The sequence below is a fragment of the Fundulus heteroclitus genome, chromosome 9 (assembly GCF_011125445.2).
Source record: "Fundulus heteroclitus isolate FHET01 chromosome 9, MU-UCD_Fhet_4.1, whole genome shotgun sequence".
In the NCBI taxonomy this organism is placed as follows: domain Eukaryota; kingdom Metazoa; phylum Chordata; class Actinopteri; order Cyprinodontiformes; family Fundulidae; genus Fundulus; species Fundulus heteroclitus.
Genome location: NC_046369.1, coordinates 7,859,105 through 7,871,670, shown reverse-complemented (window position 1 = coordinate 7,871,670; position 12,566 = coordinate 7,859,105). Strand labels below are relative to the sequence as shown.

General features: G+C 38.2%; 1 protein-coding gene across 1 annotated transcript in view; it reads right to left on the bottom strand.

Moving 5' to 3' along the window:
• Positions 1–12,566, bottom strand: part of fcho1 (FCH and mu domain containing endocytic adaptor 1) — a 78,995-nt gene that overhangs the window by 18,616 nt on the left and 47,813 nt on the right. Inside the window, exons 8-16 of the mRNA XM_036140946.1 lie at positions 11,554–11,652; positions 11,171–11,267; positions 10,888–11,005; positions 8,725–8,749; positions 6,444–6,504; positions 4,396–4,586; positions 4,257–4,281; positions 2,560–2,616; positions 1,169–1,220 (exon numbers count right to left, since the gene is read on the bottom strand). Of these exons, the coding sequence (XP_035996839.1) occupies positions 1,169–1,220; positions 2,560–2,616; positions 4,257–4,281; positions 4,396–4,586; positions 6,444–6,504; positions 8,725–8,749; positions 10,888–11,005; positions 11,171–11,267; positions 11,554–11,652 (725 nt within the window). The remainder of the gene's footprint in view (positions 1–1,168; positions 1,221–2,559; positions 2,617–4,256; positions 4,282–4,395; positions 4,587–6,443; positions 6,505–8,724; positions 8,750–10,887; positions 11,006–11,170; positions 11,268–11,553; positions 11,653–12,566) is intronic.

Genomic DNA, 12,566 nt, shown 5'->3' with positions numbered 1-12,566 from the left:
AACTCCATTTCCTAATCAGGTGCCTTTTATTTTGCAAACATTTTATTTTGTCAAATATTTAGCAACTGCTATTCTTTTGACTTCACAATTGATGTACAATTTGTGTTGTTTGTTTTAATTAAAATTACGTTAAACTGAATCTTATGGTGTTAATTTACATGTCACTCATTCACAGCGTTTTTGAACACAGTTAAAGTAAGGGCTGAACGATTTTGGAAAATAATCTAATTGCGATTTTTTTTCTTAATATTGCGATTTAATGCCATTTTTTTCCCCAGTTTAATTTATCATGTCTATTTAAACATATACAAACAATAAATCAACTTGTTTCCTCGCTGTGCAAATTAGTTGCTAAAAGACCCGCAGCATCTAAACTCGGAGCAGTAATAATTGCGTTCTGCCTACGATATATTTCAACCAAAATTGCAATTTTGACTTTTCTCTGCATTAACCACAAGCAACAAAAATGGCTTCTAAATAAAGATGTTTGTCAACAAGGACCATTTTAAACAAGAATTTTTAATGTTTCTATTAATCAAAATGTTATTCAAGAGAACAGCTTTTAGTTGATTTGGACATTGATCCTTGTTGAACATAAAGTGCAACCAACAAACAAGTCTATGTATTAAACTGATTGACCTGTACTTAATGCTATGTATGATTATATAAACTCTAAAACAAGTAATAAAATTAGATTATCTCACTGCTGCAACTGTCTTCCCTTCCATGTGGAGGCAAACCCACTTTAAACATTTTACCAACACCTAATGGACGCGTCTGATTCACTAATTGTTACATAGCCAAAAATTGCAGACTCTGCGATTTGGAAATTGCGTTTTTTTTTTTAATCGCGATTATATTGAAAATGCGATTAATTGTTCAGCCCTAGTTAAAGTAAAAAGAAAGTTTTTCTTCTCCGAGCTCCAGGGGAAACGCAGGAGCAGCAAATAACGCTGTGAAAAACAAGGCACTGAGCACTGAGCTGTCGACGGATAAAAATAACCGACTGATGCAGGGAGCCTTGAGGCCTAAGGTGAAAGCCTGGGGAGCTTCAGACTCCTGAAAAGGCCAATAATGACACAGCTCAACCTCTAAATGTGTCTCTCTGCCCTGCAAAGAGAGACAAACAGGAAATAAAGCCACGAGTCCAAAGGCAGGCTCGTCTCACCTGCTGTGATCGGGGCTGGAGGTGGACCTGCGCAGACCTTCCTGCTCCCCATCTGCAAAGAAACCGCACAGACGTCAGATAAACAGCCTCACAGTAAAGGAGATTGCCTAATCAGGATTAATCAGCAATCTTCCTCAAAGAGCTGAGAGGAGGCGACACAAGGGAGGAAACCCATCAGCCAGTAGCTCCTCTGCAATAAATACAAGCAGTTATCCTGGCATCAGTGAGCTGCAACAACTCTGTCGAGGAGGCGTATTAATCTGCTGCTGCTGGATTTGTCAGGCTCCCTGCAGCTGGGCTGCAGCAGGATGCATCCTCCCACTCCTGCCCAACCTGCTGGCAGATAATGACCCGACTGGTGATAAATCAAGCGTCGGAGCACGAGCCGAGTCGCCTGAGACTAATGGGAGAGGAGCGGCTCGTGTGAGGTCAACTAATGAAGAGATTTACTGTCTACGGGGGGGCCGAGAGGGCTCCTCTGTCAGGGCCCTGCAGAAAAGTGGCAGAGATGAGGAGGAGGACTGGTTTTTCACCTTCGTCAGAAACCGAAACATCGTGGATGGAAATAGAAAGTTCAAGCCTCTAACCAGATCTGATCTTTTTCAGGCAGTAACCTTTATCCACCAGCTGCTGAATGCAAGCCCAGCTGTTAAACCCACTTAAGGTCAAACGTATTGTTTTCGATACACATATTTCTGATAACGTCTTCTACAATAAAATTAAGAATTTCCTCTGAACCTTTCTGAATCTAATTTTTCTACTTGTGCTCTCTGGTGGCGCAGCTGGTAGGTTTATATAAAATACGCCCCCTTGCATCACTGCAAAAAGGGAACTAAAAGTAGGTAAAATCCTCTTTAAAATAGTGTATTTTTCATTGATTTGAGCTGATAAATCAGACTATTGGCCAATAGAATAATAATTTTGCACTTAAAATAAGAACAATTAATCTCCATCATCTTATTTCAAGTGCAGGATGTCTAATTATCTTATCTTAGGGGGAGAAATTCTCATTTCATTGGCAAATAGTCTTATTTAGCTGCTCAAATTAAGGTAAATTACACAAATTTTAAGAATATTTTACTTACTTTTAGTTCCCTTTTTGCACTGATCATTAATGGGGCCGATTTTTCAGATCAGCTATGACTGAAGACTTTTGCAGCTAATAAACAAAATAAATGTAGGCGAATAAATAGAAATACCTGAAGGAAAAAAGTTTAGATTTTTTTTTAATTTCTTGTTTATAACTGTCTCTATATAGATAATGCATCTTGTAGACAGACACAAATATTCTCAGAAACAGGTGACTTACAAGAATTCACCAGCATTGCACGTAGTTTCGCTTTGAGCTGATCTGCAGTTTCGGTTTGAATTAAAAAAAACTGCGGACTCACCCCTGTGACTGGCAGCGTCGCTTTCTTCTGATCGGCCTCCCGCTGCGCTGGAGTTTCCTTTAGCCACGCAGCAAAAAAACATTTCAACCATCAGCGGCATTTAGCCAAACACACGCCGCAAAGTTTACACAGGACGCCCAAACAGTGCTGGGATAAAATATTTCCCCCTTAAACATCTCTTCTGTTTTTGCTTTTTTTGTTACCTGTAAATGTTTCAGATCAAACTAAGATTAACATCAGACAATGATAACATGAGTGTTTTTTTTCTTTTTATGAGAGATATTACTTAAGAGAAAAGGAATTTTCAAACCAACCTGGACCTATTTGAAAATATAATTGCACCCCACTTGTTACTATATGAATCAAATAATTAACCACATTTTTGCCTCAATATCAAAAGTCACACGTAGGCCAGACTTTTACAATCATAGCTTCACTAAAACAACGTGTTTAACAACACAAAGTAGGCCAAAATATATCAAAAGTCAAAGCACACTCCAATATAAGGAAGTTCAAGAACAGATTACAAACAAATTAATTAAGAGCTAAGAGTTTGGAAAGGATACCAGAGCCATTAGTTCTTTTTAAAGGTTTTAGGATGTCAGCAAACCACAATAAGAGCCATTATGCACAAAAAGGGAAACCATGAGGTTGATGTTTCCAGGAACTATTTGAAAGGTGTGTGTCTCATCACATGTGGCATAATAACATTTTTAAAAAGGAAATATATCTAAAGTGGCGTTACTGTAATGGTGTGGGACTGCGTTGCTGCTTCAGGACGTGGAGAACCTGAAATTCTGCTCCCCACCACAAATTCCCAAAATCCTTTTCTGACGTTAAGCTCAGGGCCAACTCAGTTATACAGCAGGACAAAGAACTGAGTCCTAGTCAAAGTCTGGCTGAGATAACCTGACGCCGCCAGATAGATTTGCTCCGCATATCCATCTGGAAACCTTCCGTTGAAGTGATTTTGGGAAGGGGCGAAAATACTGGTTAGCTGATTGGCCTATGTTGGTGATAGACGGGCCAAATGAACCAATCAGATTCGTCGTCGCTCGTAACAGAGCGACGACGAAAACACAACCACAAGCCAAGCTACTCTTGCTGCTGCAGGTAAAGGCTTGTTAGCTCAGCAAAGAAATACTCTGTAATTCCGATAAAACTTGCTCAATAGCCACGCTAACGCTAGTTTCATCGGCTGAAGCCGCCATGTTCTTTAGACTGAACTGTCGCGCTTCTCGTTGCGTCACACCTCAACCCGCCTCAAAGCCAACGCTGATTGGACGTTCGTTTGGTGAACGGCTCCAAATTTTCTTTAACGGAGAGTAGCCAGACTGATCTGCGAGTGAAACCTTGAAAGCTCGCGAAATCAGGATGGTCTCACGAGGCTATGGCTGAGATGCCGATGACCTCAAACATGTGGTTCAGACCCAAAACCCTCCAGTTAGGCTGAATGAAAACAAGAGCGGGCTAAAAGTCCTCCATTGTGATGTAAAAGACTGATTGTAAGCAATCCTGAACCCTTCATGGCCGTTTCCTCAATAAATGTCATCATTATTTCAAAGAAGAAATATGAAAGGGGGGGGTACTTTTCTTCACAGCACTGTATGTTGCAGGAAGCTAATCGTTTGAATGTTGAAAGCAGAAAATAATTTCAAAAAACAGAGATAAGGAATTAGTGAATGAATTAAACTTACTCGAGAGATGCCGCTTCACTGGCATCTGGGGGGGGAAAAATTACCCAAATTAATTCAACAATGTTTCTGCTCGATCTGTGCCCGTACTTAGTTCTGTGAATTTATTTGCTTAAAGCCAACAGCAGACCCAGAGACTCACCTGCTGCCTTGCTCCTCTGTTGGGCGGCAGCGTCAACGTCCCCACGGTGGCTTTCAGCTCCTTCTCAGTGGCGACAGAGTTGCTGCGACTGCTGCTGGCTACGGGTCTGATTTGGATGTGGAACTTCTTCGGTTCCTCGTCATCGAAGTCCGAATCGCTGGAGTAGAAGTTGTCCTCCTTCTCAGAGCAGCGTACAGGAGGAAGGGTCAAGAAAAACAAGCGCACACTGCAAACGGTGCTGGAAAGCAATGGCGTTTGGCTTTGAAGACACAAAACCACATTAGATTCATTTTTCAAATCATCTTTAAATCGAGAAGACTTTTTAGTTACTTTATTGGCTGAATCTACCCTTTCTCTTGGCTCAGCCAAATGCACGCATGCAGGAACAGTCTTGCATTTTTAGCATCGTGCTTTAATTGATAAAAAGGATCAGATCTGCGGTGCTGTGATGGAAAAGTTCCCAAACCAGACAACGGACTTTACCTGATTTTTAATTAAAAAGTGGAGTATATTAAGATATAAATAAGATCTTTACAGTTGCTTGACCCTACATTTATTAAACCTGTAAATGTAGAATATTATGCTGGATAATTGGAAACCTTCCTGAATTTCTCCCTAGTCTTCAGAGCATCACCAACTCATTAACGGACCTTAATTTAGTAAAATCATCTTTAATTATGTCCTATTCGCACGGGATTAGTGTTACCTAGGAACCACATCTGATTTGTAATAAATTACGGAGATTGTCTGTGTTTTTAATACCATGCGAATACGCCATGTCAGTAATCCATAAAGTAAAAATTCCCCCACAAATGACCTACTTTACGTTGCTGAAATCCTGTGATAATACTAATCTAATGTGAATAGGCAACTCTGTGATTTGGACAGAAATGGACAGGATCCGATACGTGGATAGGCAGTTTTTTTTGGTTTTCTGGGCACATTTCTATTTGCGTTTGGTAAAGAATGGATGTCGCATTGTAGTGTTTAGAAAACCCTGGGTCACAGTGCAGCAAAACCCTATCGGAAAAAAAAAAAAACCATAAGCAATCCGCCACTCAGTATTACAGAGCCCTTTTCTATACTGTATAAATGCATGAATTTATACAGTATAGAAAAGGTATAACTGTATTTAGCTGTCTGTAAAGTGCAACAACAGAACGAGGTATAGCTCTTGAGAAAAAAAAAAAAAAACAAGCCAAATAAGCGACTGCACATTAACAAACGATTCCAAAAACTGCAACTCACAAAAACTACCAGCAACTTAAAAAAAACTAAAAAAAAAAAAAAAAAGGGCCCAGAGACAACACTCTACTTATAAGCAGAGTGTTGGCTGAACTGCTTCTATTACACAGCCGCTCAAATGCGCAACAAGGAGCAGAGATGTCCGTAAACTTCTGCAAATCTCAGGCCATGGTTATCCCGTGCGAATGCAGACGTAGAGGGGTAATTTATTGCATGAGGTCCCTAGGTAAAACTAATGCCGTGCGAATAGGGCTGTTTACAGACTGACTCAGACATAAATGAACCTGAAGTCAGAACAACACAGATTTGCTGTGGCATGTTTCTATTTTTTTTTTTTATTTATTTTTTTACATTGTATAATTTTAACAATATTCATCCCTCCAGCAGATTTTGATTTAAATTTGTTTTTATGTAACCAAAAAGTTTGTTTCTGATAGGAGCTAAGACACTAATTTCTTAAAAGATGCTAAAAGAATGGATCAATGTTTAAAATTATCAGGTTTTATTTACTACCTCAAAACTGGCATGTCAAAAAGTATTTACACATTCTCAATAATTATTGAAGAAATTTGGATTCAGACCGTTATAGTTGTTGAAAAGCTTTTTGCATGTTTTCTCTGATACATTTGATTTATTTATGATGAGCTCCATGGTTTTGAGGCTGGAAGGCCTCCTTGCCATCACCCTAATCTTTAGCTCCTTCCACAAATATCAGATTGAGGTCAGACTCCAAATGGTAACAGTTTCAGTACAATTTGCAACAAAACCTTTCAACAATGTTCAGATGGACTAAAAAGGGATATCATTCTGAGTGCTGTCAGCTCTGATGACAAATCCCTCGTCGTCCACTTCCAGAGGCGAATTCTGTGAAAACAGGAACATAAACAGGAGAAAGTTGGGCTCAGCTGCGTCAGCAACAAGTGATGCATATCTGACACACAGGCATGGTGTAGCCCAGCATTTACGGGGAGCTTTTCAATAGAGAAAATGGACGAGTAAACATACCTCGCCAATGGTAAACAGTGTTCAGTGTGGGTCAGTGAATTTTACAATTGTTGCACATCAAACAGGATCTTGGTAAGAGCTCAAACAAAGCTGTCTTGAAGCCGAGAGAGTAATTTAAATTGAAGTTATTTATTCAGGAGCTTTACATAAAGATTAAACAAATGAAGGGGAGTTCAACTCTGACACACATGAAACTGGTTTGGGGTTTATTCAAACAGTATTTTTAAACATCAGGTTTAAAGATCGCTGTTGTAATTGTGGTGACAGGTTTATAGATTATTAGGCCCTGCTCAGACCAGGTATTAACGTTCATCCTGGCAGAGTCTGATAGTAATAAGTCTCTTACTGGGCTGTCACCTACAAGAAATTAAGAGGACATCAACATGTCTGCTGCTTTTTCTATAACGTTACGATATATGTTCAAATACTTTATTAGTTGAGGTTCACCTGTTATATTCAGGCTGCAAAACTCTCTAGGAGCTTAATTATGTAGCTCAACAGCTATGATACAAGACAAAGTAAAGGGAATAAATAACCTGGGACTTTTTGAGCTCAGTGTCAGCGCAAAGACACTAATGATTTTACACCATAAACGATCCACAGCAGTAAAACCACATGATTGCTCCACGGACAGCCGCAAGATGACCTGCACACCTTTATAATGTAGATATCTCATTACTGAGTTTCTTTTACAATTAAGAAAAGAAAAAAGTAATTTCTTGGATGCACAGAACCTGTCTGACAACATGTAGTACAAGCACCACATCATATTCAAGATGAGATAGCACAGATGAGCTATTTCTAAGGGTTTAGGACCACAGTGAGAGCGAATTTTAACAAACGCAGAGATTATGAATGTTGAGAAGTGGACAGCTGCTTTGGATTATTTTTCCTATTAAAAAAATGTTACTCAAGAGAAAACTGCCTTTTGAATTTCCTCAGCTCATCTTGGTAACCTTTGTCTGTCATGTAAATTTGTTTCATAATCTGAAAAATTAAAGTAGGAAAAAAAGCAATAACAGCAGAAGTATGCAAGGAACAAATATATTTTCACAGCAGTGCATCAGCAAAGTTACAATGTAAGCACTAAAAAAGATTGCATGTTTCATTGTAATGCATTAGTATATACTTTAGCCTGCAAGCTGTTACTCAAATTACTTTGATCTAAACTGCTTTATGTTTATAGATATTTAAACTATTTGAAATGCCGGAGATGACTTTTCCTCTATGGTAAATGTTAGGGCATAGCTTATTGGAAGCTCTCTAGTCATTTACAACATGCGGCGATTATTATCAATAGAGTTTTGCATCTAAATTTACATTGAATGTTTTCCTTAGATCAAATCATTAGTGAACGTTAAAAAGTGAAAGGTATTAGCTTGCAATGTTTTCCCGGATTCTAAAATGCCGATTAGTATTTAGAAAATGTATTTCCCAGTCCTGACTTCATATTTAGATTGAAATCTGTTTGCTTATCCAAACAAATCTCCCAGTCCAGGTATGGAAAACGCACAATAGGGGAAATAATATCCATCTACTCTATTCAAATGTTGAACTGACCATGAAAAAATGTGTAAATTATTGCACAAACATTTAGAAACCTTGTTGTAAACTGCATATGAGAAAATCTAGACGTGCAGATCAGCATGGAACAGCAGCCACAGTCATTTTAGGACGTTTTGTTTACTCTGTGCTTCATCATCAGTTTGTCAGATGGATTTTAGGCCACGTCCAAAGCCCTGTCACACACAAACTGCCACCGCCCTTAACACAGTCCTGCATGTAGGAAAACACGTACACACTTTTCCTCACGTGTACTCACGTCCACTGTCCCAGCAAGACAGTCTAGGATATTTCTTAGTTTTTACAGAAACTTAGGAAACCTGCACCATCCATCTCGTTTATTAAACACACACAGGATCCCCCCCCCCCCTCCCAACACTGTTATAATAGATTACAGCCTTCATAACACCAGAGTCTGCAAGGCTATCTGGTATTTAGGACTAAGACTGGCTTGATAACTGAGTCAGTGTTTTTTTAGGTTTAAGCATTAAAGTGTGAAATATGTCAGATACTCACCAGTGCCTCTGGGACGGCTGAATCTCTACAAATACAAAAAAGAAAAAAAAACACACACAGAGGTATTACTTTTAGCTTAGTCTGAAGCCAGCAGCAAAGATACATGAGGGGAGTGAGTAGGAGGGACATTTAACACAGCCGGCTGTCTGAGTGGACTGGTTTTGATCAAACCCTGAACTCTGTCACAAATGGTGTTACACGGGGAGCATCAAAACATGATTTTTTTTTTTTTTTGTGCATCAATTGATAAAGTAAAATATATTGTCCAGGTCCCTTACACTTGAAGAGAACAGTGCAGAACTCTGGACATTAAAGCACAAATTTAGAGAAATTCAAAAGCTCTTAAAAACACACAGAATAAATGAATCAAAAACAGCAATTTCATCATTTTCAAAGTCTACAAAAAATGTTTCTGGTAGATGAAAACTACCTTTGAGTCAGATTCAACATTACTTCGTATAGATGGACTGTTTTCTTGATAAATAATAAATAAAAACGTGTTTCTAGCAAGAATGCCGAATACATTTGGGGTCGCTTATTGGGAACACTGAAGAAATATGGACAAGACTATTTTCTTACTTCCCACATGGCTCCTTTATGCAGGAAATGGGAATTAGCTTTGTGAACGTAAACAGGTGATCCGCAACTTGACCAGCAAGGCAACCTCTGGTGTTGTTTATGTAGCTGGTTCCTACATTGTATTTAGCTTCCTCAACTCAAAAACAACGGCTAACGTCAACAGATCAGTTGATTAAATAAATAAATATTTACTCTCTCCTAACTCTCCTCCTGCTTTGTGATTACACATGATAGCTGCTATAGCAACTGGATTTTTCTCAGTGTCTGAACCAAGTGACTTTCATCTTCCCTCCACCACATGCCATTAGCGTTAGCTTGAAGTGATTTGTTGGGCAACAAATGACATGTTGTGAGAAAAATACAGGGCCAGACTTATAGAATGGAATGACAGGTGATATCCTGGGGATAATGTTATTAATATGGTTTTGTGGTGCAGTTAAACCATCACTATTCAAAACAAAAAATGGAAGCAGCTGAAAGTCACACTTTTCTGCTCATAATAGTTTCCCTGTTTCACTCAACCTCTTGGAAATGTCTGTGTTGTTATGGTTAATGTACAATGCTGCTAATACATAATGTTTATTTCATTTATATATTTTTTCTATGTATATATTGTTCATATTGACGAGCTTTATTTTAGGTAATAGTGCTTTGTATTTTGTTGGCAAGATTTATTTTTATCAAAAATATCTTGCAACTTTTACTCAGGTGACGTGAACATGTTATCTTCCCCTAGGGGGATGAATTAAGTCTTATCTATCTTGTATCTTTGGGCACAAAAATAGCCCTGCTGGTCAGAACTGAAGCAGAAGTTAAAACTTTTTAAAACTGTGGCTCTCTTGTGGCTCTCCCTCTGACCGCAGCGCTGCAGCAACAGACATTTAGCCTCCCTGCAGCTGCTCATCTCAACAATGAGCTGGCTTTTAACAGCAATGTGAAAAGGTAAAGCTCCTGTATCTGCAACAGTGAAGTAGTGAACCACCCAGACGACATAAGTTAATATTTAAACAGACACTATTAACCGAAGGTAAACTGACAGCCCAGTGAAGAAGGAGCTCTGTCGGTCTGAGCTCCTTGTTGAGACGTTCTTCCACTAAGTTTAACTGCGGTACGAATCAACGCAGGAAAAAAATCAGCTGACAGCTCAGTCAGCTAATAAATAGTGAAGCAACAAAAGAAAACAAACAACCCCTCCATTATTTCTCGGTTTAGTTGTAAAGCTAATAGAGACTAATAATGCACGTTACTGTTTTGTCAAACAAGGAAGTAACACTTAGATTATACATTTGTCTAAAGGGCTGAATTGTCCCTTAGTTATATGTGTGGCCGTAATTAAGAACGTTAAAGTTATGTTTGTTATATTGTAAATAATTATATTTTTGCTCATAAGCAGAAGCAACTTCATAAAATGCTGCTGCGGTATCGAAAATGGTATGGTATCGAGTATGGAGTATATTTCTTAGTATCGGTATCCAGTTTGAAATATTAGTATTGTGACAACCCTAACACTTACAAAAGTCTAAAAACTCTGTCTTTAGGTCATTACCCCTTCTCTTACAGGGCATTCTGTGTGCAGGAACTCACGTGGAGTACGGTTCCTTGTCCCTCCTGCTGAGACCCGGTATTCTGAAGGCTTTCGCTCGAGGTTTTTTCCCACCTTCAGAGGTCAAACCTGTCATGTACTCCTCAAATCCAACTGAAGCTACAGCCAATAAAAAAAATACATTACAATATGTTTACCACACTTTTTTTTTTTTTTTTAAACAGACATCATCACAAACAAAAAATAAAACTTTATATTTTGTTTTTGAGGTTTTGTGTTCAGTCTTAATTCACTGTAGAGGAACGAAGAGTGGGCTCACTGTACCGGGTCTATCTTTGCCCGTCCCTTTCTGCTCAGCAAACTTCTGGATGAGGATGTCGACGCCGATGTTTTCCACGTTCTGCTTAAACTCCTCATGGACCTACAGTCCAAAAGGGACAAATGAGCTTGAAAAAGCTTTAATTGTTCACACAATTGAATTTATTATAACTGTGAACATTTGACATAATTTAATTATAAAACATAATTGGGTGAAGTGCAGCTGCACAGAACAATTTGTGCCAAAATCACTAAACAGACCCTGAAACGAAGCTTTTTGCTAATTGCAGCTCATAACGAATTCTACCCAGAAGACTGCATCCCAAATGCTCACAGTACTTTCTTCATGTTCATCATCAAAGCGGCATTTCACATCAGGTCCAACTTACCTGTCCCACCTGGACGTGGGTGTCCTCTACGGAGTGAGAGAAACTTTTGATCAGCTGTTTCATCTGTCTCAGATGAGCCTCTTCGATTTCCTGAAATCTCTGCTCCGACATGAACACATTCACGACAACAAGCAAAAGCACACAAAGAAATTAGAAATTGTACTTTAAAAATAAATCCTAAACTTGTGATATTAACTTATGTGTATTTGCTGTAATTTAAACAGTCTTTGCATAATCCTCACAGAAAAGCCCATTGTGTAATAATAACTGTCAGTGCTTAACATTTCAAAACCTATAAAATTAATACCATGTTTTAAAACAGAAACTGCTTCAATATCCAACTTTAAGTACATTAAACGGTTAAATCTAATTGAAATTCCTCTGTTTTCCAATTAGATAAACATATTTCTACTGCAGTGTTTTGATCAATTTGCTTTTTAATAAATGTTCCAAGTATCAGATGCACTCCAAACCATAAGTGAAAGCAAGAAACAAACTTAATACTCCTGGTTTCCTGGTTGCTAGATGTTTAAACATTTCAAAAAACTTAGGTATGTTTGCACAGTAAATTAATTAATTTATTGATCTGTGTTTTTTTACATGAAATAAGGTTTTTGTTGAGGAAGTTGTAACTTTAATATTTAAGGAATTGAAACAGGACTCTTTTTAATTTATGTTTGCATATGGAACCTTTGCATGTTTTGCTATGTTCAGTAAATAATTTTTATAGCGAAGTCGGTGGACAGTTCAGCAGTTTAGAAGCTAAGCACTACAGTAAAAATGACAATTATTTACCTCGTTAAATAAGTGTTACTGTTTAGCAATGTATGACAAATTCAACAGAAGACTGAACTCTTCTTTAACCCCAGAATTGAAAAAGAAGAAAATAAAACAATAAAATCAAATGGAAAGTACAGGGGTTAATTAACAGCAACAAAACAACAAAATATTATTGGGAGATGATTTTGGTCATGATCTGTTTATGTTTTTTCCTTTTGTAGTTGAGCGGTTTT